Source organism: Amphiura filiformis, chromosome 2, assembly GCF_039555335.1.
Source record: "Amphiura filiformis chromosome 2, Afil_fr2py, whole genome shotgun sequence".
Classification (NCBI taxonomy): Eukaryota; Metazoa; Echinodermata; class Ophiuroidea; order Amphilepidida; family Amphiuridae; genus Amphiura; species Amphiura filiformis.
Window position 1 is genome coordinate 32,871,582 of NC_092629.1, and position 24,900 is coordinate 32,896,481.

A 24,900-nucleotide genomic window follows, 5' to 3' on the forward strand; every position below is an offset into this window, starting at 1 on the left:
TGACCAGCTAAACGAAGGCTGAGTCCTTGTTTCCCCTTACACGCATCCGGCATAGTTATGTTGTCTCGTCATATGATTCATAATTTACTCAGAAATTCATTAAATGTTTCATTTTCAAGTTCTTTAATTGTCTTTACTACAAATCATTTCTATGGTCACGTGCATTTTATACATTAACTCTATGTTGTAGTGTCAATGATTCATGTTTTACTCAGAAATTCATTACAATTTTCAATTTCAAATTCAAATGGGTTATTCCAGTTGAAATCCATACACCTCCTATGGAAGACATGACCTTAATCTCCCACACAGGGGTGTAGATTTCAAATGGAGTCACCCATACATATACCCCATTTGAAATTCACATTTCTGTGCGGAAGATTAAGGTCATGTCTATACAGTAATAAGAAAGACAGAAAACTGGCTCCAGGGAAAGAGACTAAATTTTAACCAGCGTTTCTAGAATTAAATAAAAAAAATATACGAAAGCAGCATCTCCATAGCATTAACACGGTGTGAAAATGAAATGCATACTTCGGACTGCTCAATGCCAGAAGTGGGTAAGTGCAATAGCTGCCATGTGTAGCTGCTATGTGTAGATGAGTACAATATACTGTGTGTAAATTGACAAATGTTCATAGGGCAGCTGTTGCACTTACCCACTTCTGGCACTGAGCAGTCGACTTAATGAAGAAAACAATTACAGCAAGTCTTCAAAAATCTTCATTCTAAAGGGCTACATTTTAAAACTGAACATGAAAGTACTTTTAAAAACGCAATTATAAGATGCAGCTGTAGTCGCTTGCGGCATGGGTAACCATCTTTCCACAAAGCACTGTCGTTCATGCCCTTTAAGTGAGGATATATAGGAAAGAAAAGGACATGATGTTTCCGTCTACTTTCACACTGTCAAGTGAAATAGGGATGACTAAAAGGATCAGGTATTCAAAGTTTTAAAAGATATTATTTCAGACTAATTAAAGCACAAGAAAATTCCGATGGAAAAAACAACAACTTATGACTAGACATATGCGTCACTACTTATTTTCTGATCACACACCTGAGGCATTGATCACTTTATTGTCGTGATCACCTTTGTATAATTCAACTGAACATTTAAATATCAGAAATAGCTAAGGGTGTGCCCAAATGCCTTAACCCAGAGGGGCTGCTTCAAGAGGGGACCGAGTGACTATGATGTGCCGAAAATAATGCACCTCCACACGGAAAGCTGTTTGCTTAAGCAACACAGTTCTCAAGGAAAAATTTGGGGAAATCGGTTGTGTGAATGTCTAAAGGATTACAATCCCCAAGTTATCCCTAAATTTATCCCCAAGCAATTTAGGGATTTCACAATTTCACCGAGTGATTCTAAAGTGGTCCACGAGTGCTACCGCCGTGTGAATGATACATTTTGCGGTTCTCAAGTCCTGAGCTTAACCCACGACCTTGGTTTAATTATATTAATACCGCTCAATTCGGCGCGCTACTATATGGATCACAGTAAGCTTCCCGTTGTAATTCCAGACCTGACGTTATCTCATCAGGCATTGCAAAACTTCAGGATTCCAGGTTTCGATTGAGTCGTGTGCACATACACTCGCGGTTTGACTAAACAAACGCAATTCTTGAGTGGAAGTTTGAATGAATGTTAGTATCTAATAAGCTCTGTCTACGCTTATCTACCGTAAACATTTGCCGTAAACATTCGCCTAATGGCGCTATGGGCTCCCTTGAGATACCTGGACTTTTAGACATAAACTAAAAGTGCCCTCCCATAAAAATCATATGAGCATCTGAACACGACCAGTGACAGATTTGTCATGTTTATATTCAGCTTTGTTTGTGCATGTGAACATCTCAAGGAGACATCGCATGTTTATGCATGCATTAATTACATTCGTTAAGTCATCATTCCTCCTTTATCACTGATTATGATCATTTATGTACACACGCACACCCATCAATAGAGTGGGAATAGTGCCAGGAATAACACACTTATTTCCGGTAAAAATTATATAATATAAGCGAAGAGGCTGTGACAGTACCAAGTCTTGTAGCCAGCAGGCTTGTGCCAATCAAAATGGACTTAAATAACAATCTTCATCTTATTTTCCCCCTTAAAAGTTGCCTTTGCACCCCCCCCCCCCGGACTACAAGGATACCAGTGACGGGAACCGACTTGTCAAGAATCAGGTTATTTCCCCCCTAGCTGAACATGCAGTTTGAAAGGTCTAGTAATTGTCCAAATTGAACTAAACTGATCCCACCCTTAAAACCAGGCCTTAGGGGGACTCCTTCATCAGTTACTGAGTTCCATCATTTCAAAAAACAGGGGCCAAGGTATTCTTTTTCGGGGGGGGGGGGGCCTCATTCAGTCTATTTGGGGCATTTTTTTAGCCATGCAGTCACCAAGGATGGTTCAGTCACCGAGGATGGTTCCCAGCCCCTTCCCCCTAAGTTTCAGGAACCCACTGAATAGTGTATGCCTCTGTTGAAGTCTAGGGGAACATTACCAACCTAAGCTAAAGGTAGAGGTGGACCAGTTTTTGAAAGAGGAATGAAAATCAAGCCTACACTAAACAGTGAAATTCCCAGAACATTGAAGCGATCTTGTGTTTTTTCCTTCTTTCACAATATTTCAAGTGTCAAGTATATTGCGCATACAATTAAATTAAGACTATGGACACATACATGTATACACAGGAAATTCATATTTTCAGAGCGAATATGATTTTTGAAAAGGGTGATTAAGTAATAAGGAAGGTCCTTTCCCTTTACAGAGTCCATGGATGATGTATGTTGTATTCTGTTGATTCTGTTGCCAATATGTGAAGTCTGAGTGATCCCACCAGACCAAATAAGGAGTGCCCTTTCCCTTATAGGGTTCCTGTATGATGCATATCTTATTCTGTTGCCAATATGCAAAGTTCGATACAATCAGGCCAAAAGGAGGCAATTTTGAATTCATGAGATATTGTCACAGACCACAGTCACCATCAATTTGCACAGTGACCAATTATACCAATGACGAAATTGGTTATTCCAGTTGAAATCCATACACCCTATGGAAGACATGACCTCAATATCCTACACAGGGAGTGTAGATTTCAAATAGAGTCACCCATTCAGATAACCCCATTTGAAATCCACACTCCCCGTGTAAGAGATTAAGGCCATATTTTCCATCATGTCCGTAAGGGGGTATGGATTTCAACTGGAACAGCCTAATCCTTACATCCCTAGCATTAGCTTTCCTACAAACACTAGAATCCGCAACATGCTCATCTATCAGGGCACAGTTCTTTAACTCCTATACATTTGTACACTCATTGAATGACCTTTGAAAATTTAGGTACAAAAACTCATACTTTGCAACTGGAGGTAAAATTTAATTTTGCATTATGATTGTTTTATTGAGGTTATTGAACTATTCCATTAGGATGAGACCATTGTGGTTCATAGTGAATGTTATGAGCTTTTATCATGTGCTGTCAATTTCCTTATATGTATTTTAATTGTTTTTTGCTCACTGCTTAAAATGTCATAATTACTGACTTTGGCTCTTGGATCATGTTGTGTCACCCATATTGTTTAGCAGCCAAAATAGTGAGTAGGTGCGTCATTATCAGATTCATCCAATTAGCCATATAAACAATATTGTGGTCTAGTTCGTAGACACATAATCTGATTGGACAATCGCATGATTTGGGGTGCCGTCTATCAGGCCGTAGACAACCCCACATCGTCATGAGTGTTGATAACGCGTAACACGCTTGTAGAGGTGTGCGTATGTATAGCGTTGTATGCGTAGACTAGTGTGGAATACTCGCACGCGCTAGCAGTACAGGCAACAGAATATGTCAAGTTGTAAACAAATTTCTTTCATTTTATAATAAAGGGAGTTTTTATGATGGTCACTTAGTTTGTGCTTAAAATATAGTTTTACAGTTATTTAATAAAATAATACTTAAAGGAGTATTTCGTGATCCTAGAATCCTCTATTTATGTCATTTTTCATTAGATATCCACGAAAAAACCTATTCCCAAAATTTCAGTTGATTCCGATTTATGCGTTCATGAAGTTATGCATGATTATGTGTATTACACTGCTCCATAGACAATGCGTTGTAATTTCGTTCTGGTGCACCAGAACGAAATTCAAATTTCACGATATCTTTGCTAAACTAATTAATCTGCAAGAAATATTTTGTACATAAACATTATGTTTTGAGAAAAGTGGGGGGATGAGGCTGTGGATCACGAAATGCCCTTTTAACTGAATAAGAATGAGAATAAATGATAGGAATTTTTGTTTTTCCTATCCTCTACCTATGATAGACAACAGGCAGGTCCAGTATTTTTATCGTAGTGGCCGCGCCGGCATCCACTACTCAAAATATTGGACCTGGCTGTCATCTATCACACCATAGAGGATAGTAAAAAAAAAATCCTATCGTTTATTCTCTAATTAAAGTATGCTGTAACTGTAACAGATGCAAAATATGAGAGTTTGGTCAATCTAGGAGGGATATTTTTCCTGTCTTGTGAACAAATTTCATAAGATTTTTTGGTTCAATTCTCGGGCGGTCTCCCTTTTCCTGTTTTCTCCTTTATGAGATGTGTACAACAGTGGATGAACAGAGTTAAATGTAAGGACACGGCAGAAGCCGGGAGAAGAATATATAAAAATAATGTTACTCTGCATTGGCATAGGGGTTGTGGCACTGTGGGGAAAGGATACAGGATGGTACTCCCCCCAATACATGAAGCAGTTAATGCATATGGAGTACAAAAAGACCACTATATATAATTTGGTTGCAAAGTTGTATCTCAGTCTCAAAACAGGCTTTCAAATGTTGAAACTTTGACTTTCACCGCTTGGAGGGGGGGGGGGTGCAGAATCAATCTAGGGAATACTGAAATGATCAATTTGATGCCCCACCCCCCAAGATGGCACCCGGGGCAAATGCAGTCCCTAGCTTGCCCTCCTAGCTATGTCACTTTTACTCTAACGAAACTGGTGTTCTTTTCTTCTTCTGGTATACATTACTGCCAATGTGATCAACTCAAGATGAGGGCTATTATAATGATGCACTGCTATAGTCATGTATGAACTTGTGGGTACCTTTAAGAGTCCAGCATACAGCCTCTAATATATGGACCTATAACTTCCTTTATTACCTCTAAACTAACACACAAATTGATAATAATAGCAAAAACAGGACAATGCCCTCATCCTAGGGAAGTTGTTGGCACAATATTGAGAGGTCCGTCGTTTGGTATCTCGTCATATAGGAAGCTGTATGGAAGTGTATTTAGTGCCTTCATCATAGGGGACTTGTCGGCATGTATTAGAAGTTGTCGCTCCTTTGATATCCTTCAGGAAGATATATGGGAGTGTACTGGAAGTCCTCCATCCTACGGAAGTTGTTGGCACATATGAGAATAAGACATTTCATTCACATCTCACATTCATATCTCATCCTATATGCTGTATGGGAGTGCATTGGAAACTTCTATAGAGGGTATATTCCACCCCGGTATTCCACTCATTGATATAGAGAAGATACAACATACAAGTGTGTTCAATATATATAATCACTCTATATATTGCTTTACATAATAGCCTACATATTATGTATGTCCTCGACAGGCTGAGAAATAAGAAGCGCCAGACCAGGGGCTAGTTTTTGTATAAAAAAAGGGGATAATTTCTGTGCCTGGGAATTTTGAATATTGTGTGTTGAGAGACGGCTGTATTAATTTGTTTTTATGGTCAATATGAGTTTGTTTTAAATAAAACGATGAGATTCGGGCTTGATAATTAATTAATCATATAAGGCATAATGTTGTGATTGCCTGAGACATCCTTTAATACCTGGATGAATGATAATCTTCACAATCGTATCTGTTGGATTAGGTTAACGGTTAACGGGCGCAGTATCAAATCTTGAGTGTTAAAACACTCAAGATTTAAAACTGCGCCCAGTAAAATATGCACCTACGTCACCTCAAACTTAATACTACTGTATCTAGATATCAATCTTCCGCTTTGCTCCAACGTGCGCCTCTGCGGCTTATTGGTTAGAGTGTCGTCATACTAGGATTGCCAGTTCGAATCCGGTCAGATGAGAATTTACTAAATACCTTCATTTCAGCATACTCAGAGAGTTAGCCTAGTATTATTAAGACAGGGATTATACAGCTCGTTTATATGTGACACGATCTGCCCAAGGATCTGGTTCACAGAGGCCAAAGGAGGCATTTTGGAAACAGAAGTTACCGGTACTATAATTATTACATTTAATACAAACATTTAGGCTATCATATACTGAAAATTATTACTGAAGGTCTAGCAAACTTACTCCATATTGTTGTCTTTATATCTCAATTTCAAATTTGTCGCCTTTGGCCTCATTGGACCAGATCGTGTCGCATATGTTTGTATGTTAGCTTCTGGATAAGCACATCATCAGTTCTGCTTTTCATAGCTTTTCTCCCATTTTAATTTCTGTACTGATTTGCTATCTAGTGTAACATGGGTCGACTAGATAGTGACGAAATGTACATCTAAATGAACAGAGCACATCCAGATCTTGCAAAATATGTTTATTTCTTGACTATTGACCTATGTTTAGCCAGTCTAGTCTCAATGAACCTGTACAAAGTAATAGGAGTGTCATTTGATGACTTGAGGTGATGTATAATCATGTTGCAAAGGATTCTGGGAAGGTAAGATATATCTTCTCTACTGTAAGATATCTTCTCTTCGCAGGGGTGGTGCAATAATTATGTGTACCCCCCCCCCCCCGGTGGGGAATTATAGGGGGGTGCAAGCATTTTTGGCAGGTCAAAACTGTGGGGAAGGTCAAGCAATTTTTGGCAGGTCGAAAGGGGGGGAGGGGTAAGCGATTTTTGGCACAGATAGTTTGGGCACCGTTTCTATTACACCATAATACACATGTCACTTGTATGACCCACCCTAGGACCCCCGGGGGATGTGCGTCATGGTTGGGTCATTTACCAAACAATTAGTGACACAGGGAACGGTCATTTACTCAATATAAAGGCCACAACATACCCGAGGGTGCGCCAGTGTCAGTCACTTTACCTAGAAGGCCAATGGTTAGGCGATCAGTGTCAGTCAAAATACCTAAATGCCTAAAATGGTGAGTCAAATTTGCGTCATGAGGACAGTCATAATCCTTAACATGTGCGCCACAATTTTGACCAGGGGCTCAGTCATTGTCAGCAAATGTCAGTCATTGTTTAGACGCACATGTGGGTCATGGTATAGTTAAATCCGACGCACCTATGTAAAGTGACTCACCACTCCCGGGGGTCATAGGGTGGGTCATACAAGTGACATGTGTATAAAAAGGTGTAAGAAAATGTTAGGAACACATTCAAATATGCAAATTTTCTGCTCGCGTCGCTCGCACTATATATTAAGACAATTTAAGGTTTTAAATTTGGGTTCCCAAAATCTTGCATGTGTAAGGGGGGTAAAGATTTTTTGGCAAGTCAAAAGGGGGGGGCACAAAGGTTTTTTGGCACATCAAAAGGGGGGGACAAGGAACAGGCGAGGGGGGGGCAAGCGATTTTTGGCAGACCATTTTGAGAATTCACCACCCAGGGGGTACACGTAATCAGCCCCTCACTACTTGCTACTAAAATCTCCCCTACAGAGAGTGAACCACAGACTCTTGGAAAAAAGAATCTTCCCTGAAGAATCTTCATATGGATCCTGCTATATATTCTATCACTTCTTTAAGTTTAACATGAGTCAACATATCACCTTGTTCTATTATTATTGTACTATATATAAAACCTATCCAATGTGTGTATAATTGCAGCTTTCAAATGTCACTTCAAATTGAATCATGACTTAGTCATACCGACTACAATTCTACAAAGACGCCAACATCTGTCACGCTATCTAGGGTAACAAGTCCAATGTCACTATTATTGATTCTGAGTTATTGGCAAGAAAGGTACTCAAATCAAACTCAATTGTTTCAGCAACTGATAAATTGGCTATAACTTTATAACAATAGTTGCAATTGTTATGGTGTTAACTGTTTGCATCAAAATGTAGCATTTTGAAGGGCTAAAACTAATGTAAAAACTTATGATAAAATATTTTTGACATTAGCCTCATCTCCTCGATTGTGTCACATTTGACACATTTCCATGCAATTTGGTTTCACATGTGGACAAAAAAGAGGCCTACCGTAACAATGCTCTGGGACATCAAACAAGCTCATCCATCAGGACACAGTTCATGTTTGTTCATGCATGACCTTTGAATGGGTTGGGTACAAAAACCCATCCTCTACAACTTTGAGGTTGAATTTGAGCTATGATTATTGAATAGAGGTCAATGACCTATGCCACTGGAAATGAGATAATTTTAGCTCTATGTTTTGCTGAAGTGACGTACAAGACAGATAGTGATGATTAAAACTCAAAATTGTTACAAATCTACAGCAAAATGTAGGTTACCCCTGAAGCCCCAGGCGCTTTTTGGGAGGGGATGGAAAGAAGGAAGAAAGAAAGAAAGAAGAGAAAACTTTTATTCTCGGGTGCAGTTTAGAACCAGGGACCCCTCAGGTGCCACACGCGCACAGGGATACATGTAGCTTGCCACATGGGGAGCAAGCTTTGCGTGCCCGTATGTGTGTTCACATGATGATGCAATTGCATCATGTTGTATGCGCTTGCAGATGCTTGGTGAATTGAACTTTTGTTATGTTTGGTTCAGTTTCGCCAACCCGAAGTCAACTCTCGAAGTCAATGTTTACAGAAAACCAATGCATACAGAACAATATTTGAACTTTTCTCCTGCCACCATCCACTTGAGCGCAAACTCAGTGTCATGAGAACGCTACTCCATCACACGGAAACTGTTGTCACAGACCTGACAAATAAACAGGAGAAGATTGCTCACAGAAAAATGTGTTAGGGAACTGCAGCTACAAAGACTGGACTTTTTTTCACAGCCAGCCCAAGTAAAAAACAGTACTTCTCAGATCAAAAGGCTTAATTGGCGACAGCTAACAAAAGTTTGTTACCTTATGTATAGAAGGTCTTTCTGAGAAGTTATGCAGAGCGTTCAGGACTGCGGGAGTATTCTCCACCTTCAAGTCGCAAAATATGCTTCGCAGTGGGCTAGTACTAGTAGCCCCAGAAGACAAGACAGAACCCTTCAAACAGTCCTGGATTGTATATTATATGAAATCACCTTCGCTGATTTGGACGCAATCATAATCTTCAATCACTATAATAACAGAGATGAACAATATCTGCTCAGCCTTTTTTTGGCAGAAAGGTGGGTGTACCTTTGAAGGAAAAAACAGAAAATACAAACTTAGCTGTCAAATCCGGGCTGTAATGTTATGACATTATTTTCTGTTTACTTGCAGAAAGTAGTCACAGTACTCAATCTAAGCCACAATGTATGGAGGCTAGGTCTTTCCTAAAATGTTAACGCCCATGTCAATTCTTTGCAGGCCAGCCAAACTTGGCATATTTAACTTTAATTCACCTCAAATGTAGTGACATTTGCTGGTCACAGTATCACACTGCACATATTAACATAACGGAACCCATGTTTTTTTTTTTTTATCATTTGGGAAAGAAGAAATAAAAAAGTAGAGAAGATGAAAAAAAAAGTCACTTGGTACCCCCAGGATTTAAATCTCGGATCCCTCGCATGCCAAGCAGAAGATCACCGAAGTGTAGCCACAAGGTTTCGCTGGCCAGGCCAGCAATTCCATGGGTATGACTTAGGCTGATTGCATCATGGCATCTGGAATGCGTGCATGTGCAGTGCTTTTCATAGTGAGCTTTAGTCAATTTCTGTCGGGTTAGGGTTAATTATAATTTGACAATAAAACATTTTCTGTAAAACTTTTTGTGCTGGGAGCATAGCTAGCAGATACTGTCAGATCTAAATTTTGCATGAACATTTCATACCATTTTCAACATCATTTTATTTCAAAATATAAATAACGTATTACGTTCACTGGTTCACTTCCAGGTTTCCAATCCAGATTTTCGCCAAAAAGTGACGCTATTATCGACCATGTGGGCAACTTGGTAAGCTTACTACACAAGATAGCATGGAAATATCGGCATTTTTGAAACATCTTGGTTGAAAAAAGTGGTGGGGGCGTTTATTTGAGGGGGTGACTATTTGACGAAATACGGTAGGTGTTTCTATTACACACTGTGTATCAAAACTTGGTTTTCCCCTTTCACAGAGCACCTGTACAAAATACATACTACAAGTTAACACATATGTGACGTGTCATGTCAAAAGGAGACACTTTTGGGCAGGATCATAAATGGAGAAATAGCCAAAAATCTGCCGGTGGGTGATTTTTTCACAATTTGGGTTTGTTGCGAATTTGTGATGTTATTAATGCTAAGAATATTGTCTGATAGTTTCAGACCGGAATATAACTGGCATCTTGTAGTTTTTGAGACACTTTTCAAGTTAATTCCTACTCTCAACATTGTCAATAATATTTTTAAAGGCCGATATCTCAATTTCCAATTTTATAATACCATCACTTTTGAACTCAATATCTTCGATTAGGAATGTCCGATTTCATTGGGGAAAACGGTGTTGTAGAGCAAAATATCTCTATATTTAATATATGTAAAAAACTCAATTTTCATAACCTGCCCAAAAGTGTCTCCTTTTGACATGACACGTCACATATTTGCATAGCTGTGATTCATTGATTGTTAACAATTATACATTTCCTGCTCATGTCAAATCTCGCTTTCAACCAAAAGTAAATAAGTAAATACTATGCACATTTAAGTGTTTTTGCACAACTTGTTTCTGAAAATGTGTTACACCATGCAAGAAATTATGATGCATATTAACATGTAACAAATTATAAATACGCTAAAGCTTCAGAAAAATAAATTCACAATATTTTTAACATAGAGAAAAAAATGGTTTGTTTACACGCATTTTGATACCCAATTTGTCCCGATCTATTAATAACAACACCGCAGTGTTTTAAAGCGAAAAAACAATTTAATAGGTGCGTTTACATTGATCAATGGCTTATTATTAAATGTGGGCATTGTGGCAGGTAAAACCCGCCATTCAAATCAACTCAAATCAATATAATTTACTGCTAAAATGAAAATGAGCACTTATCCCCTTCAAAATTACTCAGTCTATTGGGCTATTCCAGTTGAAATCCACACTACCCCTGTGGAAGATTTTGAAAATACATTCTACACAGGGAGTATGTTTTTCAAATTAATTTCTCAGGGTTAATCATTTTGAAACCCATACTCCCTCTGTATTATGGCTTTATATCTTCCACAACTGGAGTGAGTATTTCAAATGGAAGTTACCCAACTGTCTATTCGATTCAAAATGCCTACTCCCCCTGTAGAAGACTTTAGCTAAAATCTTCCACAGGGGTAGTGTGGATTTTAAATGGAATAGCCCATTTTAACAAACAATTGTGTCAAAATCTTTCTCAATTCTGTTGTTTTCAAATATCAAATACGAATAAAAGTTTAAAGTAATAATGAACGAGTTACTTTTTGTTAGGTCTTTATATTGATTAGTGCAAGGAGTAGAGCTTGTAACTTAAAGCCTTAATGTAGGATCTTTTTGAATTTTTAGATTTTTCTTTTTTTCTTCCAAAATGATAATATGCAATCATTATGAAAGTTCCCAATACATTTGGACGCGAAAAACATTGGGAATTTGCAAAGAAACAACATCATAAACTTCACCTCTATCACTCGAAATATCTCGCACAATTTGGATTAGGACGGCGAGTGCGGCCTCAGAGTTAGTCTCCTATGCAGCCAATTTATGATAATATGTCGGACCAACAGAAAATCATCCCGTTTTACTACAAATAGGGCAAATTTGACAGTTTGCTCATAGATTTAAGTTGGAACATGTGTAAGTATTACAAATATGCAAAAAAAAAAAAATTGAAAAAAAAAAGGTATATTCTGAAAAAATATTGTACATTAAGGCTTTAACTTAATTGACCCGACACAGGAAAGCTCAGTGGGTCTGGACATAGTAAAGACTGGCAGATTCAGAGTGCAAGTTCAAGTTTATTGTCCTGTCCTAAATTAATGCAATCCAGACACTCTGAATGTTAATTTCCGAACCAAAGCTCATAACCTACATTATTAACCCTCATCATTTTACTGCAGAAACTCTACTAACGCTATTTTTGATGATCATCCCCCCTTCCCCCGGTAAGATGATGGGCAAGGGTGAAATAAAGAGTTTTTCTACCAGGACTCCATTTGGGAAAACAGTGAGTCCTATAGTCCGTACAAAGTAAACAGACCTCGGAAACTGGAGGTATGAGAATAATTATTTCACTGCAATGCGTGTGTAAATGCTTCTTTGGCGCGCCAACTGCTGCGTGATTTGTACTTGCTGAGTGCACCACGCTCTTTATGTGTGGTGTTTTTTTAACACAAAGCGTGGGTGATGCAAAGCATCGACTCCCGATGCCACAGATTTACTTTGTACTTCTGAGTTGACAGACTATAGCTGGTTCATGAAATTAGTCATGACCGGGACTCACATTTACAAAACAGGACTCACATTTACTAAACAGGACTCACATTTGTATTTTAACAGTCAGAATGGTCTAATATCAAATGGTACAATCCAACATAAAAAATTCTGACCTCAAATTACACTTACAGAAATTCCAATTTTGGTTTACCATTTCCTATTTCCTGGGTATGTTAATATACATACAGAGTGTGTGGTTATTGCCTACGATTCAGGACAAAAAGTGTAGCCTGGTGTTGTGATTTTTAATTTCAATAGCCTATAGTAGGCAAGTCACAGGCCTGAAACAAGGCCTTACAACTCTCAAAGCCTGATAGGGGTTTGGTTTGTACCTGTTCATTTGCCCCCATTTGAAGAAAGCATACTTGATATAAACCCCTATCACTCAATCAGGGTGGATGTATCCTAAACTGCCACAATCACTGCAGAAATATTAGTGACATTGTCGACCTGCTGTTACTACGTCTCTTCTAATATGCAGACACTTTTTGGGACCACACCCACACAAAGTCTGTCCATATCACAGGTCTGAGATAAAAATACAAATTAAAGGGATTATGGGTCTTTGCGGTGGTCAAGGGTCAGGCTCTCCAGTAGTTTCTAAGACCCGTCGAATTGCGCATCAAATTAAAACTTGCTGTTCTGGCTTTTCGTCACTTCGACGGCACATTACCACCATACGTGTCATCTATGTTGTGCAAACTTCCTGCTCCCTTCGATCATCTTCTGAAAAATTACTCAAAACTCCTCTGGTTAACCTCAAATCAGCCGGTGAAAGCTCATTTCATTTTGCTGCTCTAACTTTTTGGAACTCGCTTCCAAACAACCTTCGTAACATCCCCACACTTTCTTTGAAGCCAGAATTTCAGAATTATTCATTTTCATGACCATATATGGAATCAACATGAAATATGCATAATAATGAGTACAAACAAGCCTAGTATTGGTTTAGTGGTTCTTGAGATAGCTCTTGATATTTGTAGAAAATATCTCAAAACTTGGACATTTTTTGATGAGGCCTATGCCTAGCACACAGAGCATTAAACTCTGTTGTAAGCCAGGAAGTGTACAACAACTGTCACAGCTATCAGCCATTAGGCTATTCTGTTTATAATCCATACTCCCCCTGTGGAAGATTTTGAAAATCTTCCACAGGATCAGTATAAATTTTCAAATTCAAGTTGTATCTTTCAGAGGGTGTATGAAATTCAAATGGAGATGCCAAATGTGTTTATTTCATTTGAAATTCATACTGAAGATATTTACCAAATCAACCACAGTGGTAGTGTGGACTTTAAATGGAATATCCCATTACAATTCAACTCAATGATTTCCTGTGATTCAATTTATAATTTCTTAACAAATTCCATGCTAGGTGTGGATAGGCTTTAACGCTTTAACAGCTTCAAACAATACTAGTTTTTAAAAGTGAGGGGGTAGTTGCTTTTCAAGCTTTTTCTCAGACCACAGACATCATATAAATACTTAAGACTACTGACCTGAATTTTATTTTGACAAGCTGGCTAAAGGAATATGTAAATTAACTACCAGGAAAGTAATTATTCATCGATTACACAATATAACAACTCTGCATGCAAGACACAATACAGCATGTAGTATATGTCTTGTGTAAGAGACTGTTGGTTACCATGTCAATTTGTCAAATTCTTTGTGCAGAAAATGATACACATTTGCATTTTTCATTCCATTACTGTCATATTGTGAAATACCAAATGCTAGTTTAATATCTTGAGGAAAATATTTTGCTGAAAACCACATTAACGACATTGGGTAAATAAGCTGCATATTTTCGCCCATAAGGGTACTCATCAGTCTTATTGCTTGTATGTCATTTCATTTTCACAGACAATCGCAACATGTTATGTCAAGTACAAGTTTGCCTACTGTTGTTCAGAAGTGACCTACGACATACGGGAATGCGAATATAATACACCCGCCCACAAAAACAAACAAACAAACATAAAACGTTCGGTAACAAACATAAATTCACTGACCTCTTTCCTAGTAAGCACCTAACAGGAACTTTAGCCACCTGTGTAGGCATCAATCCGTAGCCATTATATCCTGACCTTTGACCGTCCACATATGTATAGATATGACCCATAGGTGGCGCTTGCTTTCCTGTAACCGATGCAAAATGTGCTCCTTCCACCACGTCCCCATCGTGAAACATCAATTCCTTGATATGAAATGATGGCTGCTGAACTGGCACCATTGTATAGACAGTGCTTAACAGTCGCTCCGAAAACTGCAGAATCACAACTGAAGTTTTTTGCGCTAGGCAAGATGGCAACGCTTTGGTGTGATGCAGGAGGGCGCTCACCATCCAATGCGACATTTTGAGAGCTGTTGGCTGGCTTGTGCGAGAGGTCATGTCCCAAAGGAATGTTGCCATGGCATCTTGGAATAGAGAACATACTCTTTGCAGTGATTGACTCTTATCTCTGCTTCGAATCACATCTGAGTAGCTATGCAATATAATCACCTCGCAAAGTCGTACAATGCTGCTTGCCGTTAACAGCAACAAGTGATCAAGTTTCGACGTCCAAGTTCCGGAATGCGACAATCCTAAACCTAATGTACTGAAAAGCGCTCTCTGTGCACGAGAGGTCACCGCAAGTACATTCCCACCCTCCGTTCTGTTCAAGGTCCCTCCACGTTGAGTTGCATCGAGTTCCATAGGATAGCCAAAGACAATCTTGCCTTCGTCGAGATTGGCGTACGGTCCTGCATAATTAGCGTCGCTACCGACGGTACTGATTAGGCCTTTTGAAGTTGAGTTTGCGCCTTGTAGACCACTAGCTGCCAGGGGAGACACTGGTAGTTTTACTTGCGGTGATGGATGAATTGTTTGTTGGAACTTCAGTGTACCTATGAAAATAACAATAATGATGGAGACTAAATTTTTCATTTGCGTAATATGACAGAGATTAGAATAGTACAGTAAGTGAAACTTGCAAATTCCATTAGGAATGTAAACTGATGCCACACAACGGTTAACATCATTCATAAAATTCCAAATCAATCATATGTATGATGATAAGTTCCACAAAATTTCATCACAATATATAAGACAAATGTGTGAATAAAAGAAACCTTGTCAAACAGAAGTACACTATTTTAGTTACCATGGCTTTTGGAGTCCTGATTCTCTACCTTATATAACATATTTGTTGCAAACAAAAAACATTTGGATGGTCACTTTAAAATGCGACAAAGGTTATTTGGCAAATACTTTAAGAATTCGGCTAAATTGAAAGGAAAATAAGTCAAATTACTACTGCCACCTGACTCTTGCAAAGTAGCCTAATTTTAGGCAAGTAGCGGCACAGTTTTTGAGTAATCGCATGTGATCGCCAAGTAGCCCAATTGTGTGTATAAGGCGCGACATTGGCATCACTGCATGTATGCATTTACAATACTGCTGGATACCCAAAGCTGCTCAGTCAACATACCTAATCTAGTCAAGCCCAGCTGCTGCCTCTCACTCAAGAGATTCAATGCAGTCCTCCCCTCGCTAAGAAAGTCCGTCATCAGACTCGTACATGTCAAACTCTCAGGCAACTCCATGATGGTTGCTAGGTAACCATCAGAACAAAGGATCATGGGTTTAGTCGGGTGAGTTGATACACAAAAGCGTTGTCGCTTTTCGTCCGCTTCGGATTTGAGGGAGCTTGTTGGGGACGGTTGGTCATCTCGAGGCGCACCTGAGGATGAACTGGACGGTTTATTAGGTCTGAAAAGGAAAGGAACAATAATTATACATGACTCAAGTGAGACAGATGTCATCAAAATGCAAATTTGCGTTATCGGAACAAAATATGCATAATATTTAGTCTTTATCAGGATCTTCTGTTATTATCTTTCTGTTATTCCAGCTGTGTGAAAAGATATTTTTAATGCTTTAAGGGCTGGGGTATGAACGTTTGGACAGTATTTATTTTGGGACATTAGAGCACATCAGACATATCGAATTGCATTCTGAATATGAAGAATGTCATTCTGATATCAAATAATTTTGATTTTTTGAAATTCGCAATTTAATACACATTTTATGGCAAATCATTAAAAATTGATATTTTTGATATTTAACAGTACTTGAAGTAAACTTTATAAATCTGATGATTTATACTTAAAGTGTATGTAGGTGGGATGAAAAGCCGACGATCAATTGAACATTTTGACCTTTTATATTGAAGATATGGAATTTTTTTCCCAAAACACCAAAAAAAATTAGGTCTTTTTGGGAAAAAAATCCATATCTTCAATATGGAAGGTCAAAATTTTCAATTGACCGTAAACTTTTCCTCTCCTGCTACATACACTTTAAGAATATATCATTAGATTTATATAATTTACTTCGAGGACTGTTATATATCAAAATTTGAAAAATATCAAATTTTTATAATTTGTCATAAAATTTGTATTATATTGTGATTTAAAAAAAATGTAAATTATTTGATATCAGAAAGACATGCTTCGTATTCAGAATGCAATTCGATAGGTCTGAGGTGCTCTCATGTCCCACAAAAAATACTGTCGAAACGCAATAAACGCTCTAAACGCTCATTTTGGATCCCTTAAGGGCTAGGATAGCAACATTTGCACAGTATTTTTTGTGGGACCTGAGAGCACATCAAACATATCAAATTACATTCTGAATACAAAGAATGTCCTTCTGATATCAAATAAGTTTGATTTTTGAAATTTGCGACATAATACAAATTTTATGGCAAATAATTAAAAATTGACATTTTTGACACTTCACAGTCCTCGAAGTAAAATTTATAAATCTAACGACATTTACTTAAAGTGTATGTACATGTAGCTGGGAGGACCAAAAGAAATTTTGGTCTTTTGGGGGAAAATGTGTTATCTTCAATACAAAAGGTCAACATTTTCAAATGATTGTTGCCTTTTCCTCCCAGCTACATATACTTTTAAGTACATATCATTTATAAATTTTACTTCAAGGACTGTTAAATCTGAAAAATAAAAAATAAAAATTTTTTTTAATAATTTGCCATAAAATTTGTGTTATGTCGCCAATTTCAAAAAAATATAAATTATTTGATATCAGAAGGACATTCCTCGTATTCAGAATGCAATTCGATATGGCTGATGTGTGCTCATATCCCACAAAAAATACTGTGCAAACGTTCCTATCCGATTCGTTAACCCTAACCAAAGCAAGTATCAAAACAGCTTAATTCACAAAGCATCTGCAAGTGCAGGTAGGCCCCATGTGATGATACTGCATCATCATGTGAACATGAACACACATATCATATGGGCACAGAAAGCTTGGCAGGCCAAGGTACACCACTGTGGCAAGTGATCCCTGTGCGAGTGTCTGGTACCCGAGGGGTCTGTGGTTCAAACCGCACCCAAGAAAAAAAGGGTTTTTTTTCTTCTTCTTTCTTCCTTCTTTCCTTCCCCCTCACCAAAAAGCCCCTGGAGCACAGTGGCGTAACTAGGGTTGATAGCGCCCGGGGCAAGAAACAAATTTGGCGCCTCTACCCCCCACCTGAGAATATCTTAGACAAGGGCAGTGGCGTAGCTAGGAGCTAAGGATACATAATGCCCCTCATTCCTGAAACAACTGCATTGAAAAACACTGAATTGTAATACATGCTATAGCATGTTTACAAAAACAGTATTTTCACTTCATACTTACACTATTGTAATAAGGGGATGGAATGGCAGATAATACTGAGGTCCATGTTCCACTGAACGTCCTTCACTCTGTAAGACAAGAGGCTCTCCCAGTCGTGATAAAATGGTCAAGGAGCCACGCTTTGTAATGCACACAAGGAAGAGGTCATCCGGAGTCCATGAGAAGTCTCCTATCCAATAGGATCTGATATTGAATGTACATTAATCGGCACAAAGGGAAACAAATCAAAGAATATTATTACATACTTCTCAACCTTAATTAAATGTTTATTGGTAACCCTAATCATAACCCTAACCCTATTTAAAAAAAGATATTCAACAATTCAATGGTTAAAGTCCCATTCAGTGATCCCAACGCAAGTGTAAACTGCATTAAAAAAGTGAAGGATGAGCAAATCAATGAATGGACCTTTAATTTCAACATAATAGTAATTTTATGACATATGAAAATATTTCTGACATGTGACTGGTGATACCACATCTCATAAAGTTCATCTGTTTATATAAGATCTCTACTCCAACTGTAACTGGCGATAGTGCTTTTTCAACCTCTGCTCCTCGCCTATGGAACAGTCTCCCTGACCATAAGCAGAGGCATTACCACCATGACCTCTTTCAAAAAATCTCTGAAAAGACACCTTTTACACAATAAGCTGGTTGTGTCTCTTGTTCTTTATTTTTTTTCTTCTTCTTTTTTTTTTTGCTCTTTCCATCTCTCTTTCTTTAACACTTTGTATCCTTTGACCAAAAGGCGCTTTATGTATGAATGTTAGTGTTTGCAATGTTCATACCTTGCATATTCTAAATTGGGCTTCTTCACCATGCAACCGCAACCTTTGAGATCAACGACAATCGCACCCGAGGCCATCACGGACAGGAACATGATCCGGTTAGAAAACGGTGACCTCTGATTGGCTGCTACTGCCAGTGTGTTGCCGCAGTGCGAGTGCTGCGCAAGATATGACCCATGGTGTCTGATCGGTTGGGCATCTGTTGCGAGTCCTGAGAGCGGGTACTGGAAGCTATCCCATCTAGCTGTAAATTTTGGTTGCCTGTGACAACATCAAATATGCAAATTAGCTTATCAATATTCGAATGTGTGTAATGCTATGGGAGTTGGACTCTGTGTAGTCTGACTGAACAGGAATATTGTGTGAGTACAAACAGTAAAGTAGGTAATGGGGAAATAAACAGAATGGAGAACGATTGCTCACTACAAGAGGAAACTGAATATAATTAATTATCAGTAGAGCTGGTAGCCTAATGGATAGGGTGTCTGTCTAGAGATTGGAAGGTTGTGAATTCAAATCCCATGCGGGCACATTCCCTTGCTTTTTTTTTCAAGTTGTGCCCGTCACAATTTTTGTTTATTTGTTTAATTGTAACACTTCGGGTTGGTAAACTGTTCTTTCTTTCGTGTTGCTGAATATGCAAATTACCTCAGTCATTAATATTCATTTGTGTATAATAGGCCTACTGTGGAGGTCAGACTCTCTATAGTATCTGATTGGTCCAGAATCAGTAATGAGCAGACACAAGACTATGGAATCATAATAGTATGTAATATTATTGCTTTCAAATGATCTCATTAACTCTAATTTGCTAAATCCAACAAAACAAAATACCCCAGGTACATCCATTCATCACATATTTGCTCAGAAAATTGTGGAACCTGATTATAACTCAACCACAGCCTCACTGGGTACATAAACTGTGGTTCAGTCCACCTATTTAAGTAACACAAATGTCAAATGGACTTAATCTTGTTAAATACAGTCCTGGTTGAAATATTACCTCATTATAAATCACTCACCTCCTTGAGTACATAATCTGTGGTCCAGTCCACCCCCCTGGGGTCACTCCCATTGTGGCCTGTACACCATCCGCGATAATCAACTTTTGAAAAGCACCCTAAACAAGGATTTAACCCTTGGCTAAAACAATACCCTAAACAGGTGTTTTCACACCCTAAACAGGGATTTTATTCCTTGCATCAAATTTCATACCCTAAATTTCATTTCCAGCGTATTAGCAATTGCAATTTTGCTACCCTTTTTCCAATATTTCATGTTTTTGACACCCTAAACGTGTTACGCAGCAGATCGTGCTTACTTACTTAAAAGCTACCCTTTTACGCGTTTTCATTATCGCGGATGGTGTACAGGCCACAATGGGAGTGACCCCCGGAGTCCACCTAAGTAACACTGATATCACATGGACTTGATCTTTCTTGCTAAATACAGCCCTGATTACAGTATTACCTCATTATAACTCACTCACCTCACTGAGTACATAAACTGTGGTCCAGTCCACCTGAGTAACACTGATGTCACTATGGACTTGATCTTTCTTGCTAAATACAGCCCTGATTACAGTATTAACTCATTATAACTCACTCACCTCACTGAGTACATAAACTGTGGTCCAGTCCACCTAAGTAACACTGATGTCACATGGACTTGATCTTTCTTGCTAAATACAGCCCTGATTACAGTATTAACTCATTATAACTCACTCACCTCACTGAGTACATAAACTGTGGTCCAGTCCACCTAAGTAACACTGATGTCACATGGACTTGATCTTTCTTGCTAAATACAGCCCTGATTACAGTATTAACTCATTATAACTCACTCACCTCACTGAGTACATAAACTGTGGTCCAGTCCACCTAAGTAACACTGATATCACATGGACTTGATCTTTCTTGCTAAATACAGCCCTGATTACAGTATTACCTCATTATAACTCACTCACCTCACTGAGAACATAAACTGTGGTCCAGTCCACCTAAGTAACACTGATATCACATGGACTTGATCTTTCTTGCTAAATACAGCCCTGATTACAGTATTACCTCATTATAACTCACTCACCTCACTGAGAACATAAACTGTGGTCCAGTCCACCTAAGTAACACTGATATCACATGGACTTGATCTTTCTTGCTAAATACAGCCCTGATTACAGTATTACCTCATTATAACTCACTCACCTCACTGAGTACATAAACTGTGGTCCAGTCCACCTAAGTAACACTGATATCACATGGACTTGATCTTTCTTGCTAAATACAGCCCTGATTACAGTATTACCTCATTATAACTCACTCACCTCACTGAGAACATAAACTGTGGTCCAGTCCACCTAAGTAACACTGATATCACATGGACTTGATCTTTCTTGCTAAATACAGCCCTGATTACAGTATTACCTCATTATAACTCACTCACCTCACTGAGTACATAAACTGTGGTCCAGTCCACCTAAGTAACACTGATATCACATGGACTTGATCTTTCTTGCTAAATACAGCCCTGATTACAGTATTACCTCATTATAACTCACTCACCTCACTGAGTACATAAACTGTGGTCCAGTCCACCTGAGTAACACTGATGTCACATGGACTTGATCTTTCTTGCTAAATACAGCCCTGATTACAGTATTACCTCATTATAACTCACTCACCTCACTGAGTACATAAACTGTGGTCCAGTCCACCTGAGTAACACTGATGTCACATGGACTTGATCTTTCTTGCTAAATACAGCCCTGATTACAGTATTAACTCATTATAACTCACTCACCTCACTGAGTACATAAACTGTGGTCCAGTCCACCTAAGTAACACTGATGTCACATGGACTTGATCTTTCTTGCTAAATACAGCCCTGATTACAGTATTAACTCATTATAACTCACTCACCTCACTGAGTACATAAACTGTGGTCCAGTCCACCTAAGTAACACTGATATCACATGGACTTGATCTTTCTTGCTAAATACAGCCCTGATTACAGTATTACCTCATTATAACTCACTCACCTCACTGAGAACATAAACTGTGGTCCAGTCCACCTAAGTAACACTGATATCACATGGACTTGATCTTTCTTGCTAAATACAGCCCTGATTACAGTATTACCTCATTATAACTCACTCACCTCACTGAGAACATAAACTGTGGTCCAGTCCACCTAAGTAACACTGATATCACATGGACTTGATCTTTCTTGCTAAATACAGCCCTGATTACAGTATTACCTCATTATAACTCACTCACCTCACTGAGTACATAAACTGTGGTCCAGTCCACCTAAGTAACACTGATATCACATGGACTTGATCTTTCTTGCTAAATACAGCCCTGATTACAGTATTACCTCATTATAACTCACTCACCTCACTGAGAACATAAACTGTGGTCCAGTCCACCTAAGTAACACTGATATCACATGGACTTGATCTTTCTTGCTAAATACAGCCCTGATTACAGTATTACCTCATTATAACTCACTCACCTCACTGAGTACATAAACTGTGGTCCAGTCCACCTAAGTAACACTGATATCACATGGACTTGATCTTTCTTGCTAAATACAGCCCTGATTACAGTATTACCTCATTATAACTCACTCACCTCACTGAGTACATAAACTGTGGTCCAGTCCACCTGAGTAACACTGATGTCACATGGACTTGATCTTTCTTGCTAAATACAGCCCTGATTACAGTATTACCTCATTATAACTCACTCACCTCACTGAGTACATAAACTGTGGTCCAGTCCACCTAAGTAACACTGATGTCACATGGACTTGATCTTTCTTGCTAAATACAGCCCTGATTACAGTATTAACTCATTATAACTCACTCACCTCACTGAGTACATAAACTGTGGTCCAGTCCACCTAAGTAACACTGATGTCACATGGACTTGATCTTTCTTGCTAAATACAGCCCTGATTACAGTATTAACTCATTATAACTCACTCACCTCACTGAGTACATAAACTGTGGTCCAGTCCACCTAAGTAACACTGATATCACATGGACTTGATCTTTCTTGCTAAATACAGCCCTGATTACAGTATTACCTCATTATAACTCACTCACCTCACTGAGAACATAAACTGTGGTCCAGTCCACCTAAGTAACACTGATATCACATGGACTTGATCTTTCTTGCTAAATACAGCCCTGATTACAGTATTACCTCATTATAACTCACTCACCTCACTGAGAACATAAACTGTGGTCCAGTCCACCTAAGTAACACTGATATCACATGGACTTGATCTTTCTTGCTAAATACAGCCCTGATTACAGTATTACCTCATTATAACTCACTCACCTCACTGAGTACATAAACTGTGGTCCAGTCCACCTAAGTAACACTGATATCACATGGACTTGATCTTTCTTGCTAAATACAGCCCTGATTACAGTATTACCTCATTATAACTCACTCACCTCACTGAGAACATAAACTGTGGTCCAGTCCACCTAAGTAACACTGATATCACATGGACTTGATCTTTCTTGCTAAATACAGCCCTGATTACAGTATTACCTCATTATAACTCACTCACCTCACTGAGTACATAAACTGTGGTCCAGTCCACCTAAGTAACACTGATATCACATGGACTTGATCTTTCTTGCTAAATACAGCCCTGATTACAGTATTACCTCATTATAACTCACTCACCTCACTGAGTACATAAACTGTGGTCCAGTCCACCTGAGTAACACTGATGTCACATGGACTTGATCTTTCTTGCTAAATACAGCCCTGATTACAGTATTACCTCATTATAACTCACTCACCTCACTGAGTACATAAACTGTGGTCCAGTCCACCTGAGTAACACTGATGTCACATGGACTTGATCTTTCTTGCTAAATACAGCCCTGATTACAGTATTACCTCATTATAACTCACTCACCTCACTGAGTACATAAACTGTGGTCCAGTCCACCTAAGTAACACTGATGTCACATGGACCTGGTCTTTCTTGCTAAATACAGCCCTGATTACAGTATTACCTCATTATAACTCACTCACCTCACTGAGTACATAAACTGTGGTCCAGTCCACCTAAGTAACACTGATGTCACATGGACCTGGTCTTTCTTGCTAAATACAGCCCTGATTACAGTATTACCTCATTATAACTCACTCACCTCACTGAGAACATAAACTGTGGTCCAGTCCACCTAAGTAACACTGATATCACATGGACTTGATCTTTCTTGCTAAATACAGCCCTGATTACAGTATTACCTCATTATAACTCACTCACCTCACTGAGTACATAAACTGTGGTCCAGTCCACCTAAGTAACACTGATATCACATGGACTTGATCTTTCTTGCTAAATACAGCCCTGATTACAGTATTACCTCATTATAACTCACTCACCTCACTGAGTACATAAACTGTGGTCCAGTCCACCTGAGTAACACCGATGTCACATGGACCTGGTCTTTCTTGCTAAATACAGCCCTGATTACAGTATTACCTCATTATAACTCACTCACCTCACTGAGTACATAAACTGTGGTCCAGTCCACCTAAGTAACACTGATGTCACATGGACTTGATCTTTCTTGCTAAATACAGCCCTGATTACAGTATTACCTCATTATAACTCACTCACCTCACTGAGTACATAAACTGTGGTCTCAGTCCACACTGAGTAAGTCCACCTGAGTGATGTCACATGGACCTGGTCTTTCTTGCTAAATACAGCCCTGATTACAGTATTACCTCATTATAACTCACTCACCTCACTGAGTACATAAACTGTGGTCCAGTCCACCTG

The 24,900-nt window shown here is 38.7% G+C and overlaps 2 protein-coding genes across 2 annotated transcripts in view; both read right to left on the reverse strand.

The window, feature by feature from the left end:
• LOC140140069 (uncharacterized) overlaps window positions 1-19,273 on the reverse strand; it is a 154,624-nt gene extending 135,351 nt beyond the window's left edge. Inside the window, exons 1-4 of the mRNA XM_072161890.1 lie at window positions 19,081-19,273; window positions 18,291-18,473; window positions 16,069-16,349; window positions 14,608-15,484 (exon numbers count right to left, since the gene is read on the reverse strand). Of these exons, the coding sequence (XP_072017991.1) occupies window positions 14,608-15,484; window positions 16,069-16,349; window positions 18,291-18,473; window positions 19,081-19,157 (1,418 nt within the window). The 5' untranslated portion in view covers window positions 19,158-19,273. The remainder of the gene's footprint in view (window positions 1-14,607; window positions 15,485-16,068; window positions 16,350-18,290; window positions 18,474-19,080) is intronic.
• Window positions 19,208-24,900, reverse strand: part of LOC140140078 (ciliogenesis and planar polarity effector 1-like) — a 33,685-nt gene continuing 27,992 nt past the window's right edge. The window contains exons 7-8 of the mRNA XM_072161900.1: window positions 19,937-20,016; window positions 19,208-19,341 (exon numbers count right to left, since the gene is read on the reverse strand). Of these exons, the coding sequence (XP_072018001.1) occupies window positions 19,208-19,341; window positions 19,937-20,016 (214 nt within the window). The remainder of the gene's footprint in view (window positions 19,342-19,936; window positions 20,017-24,900) is intronic.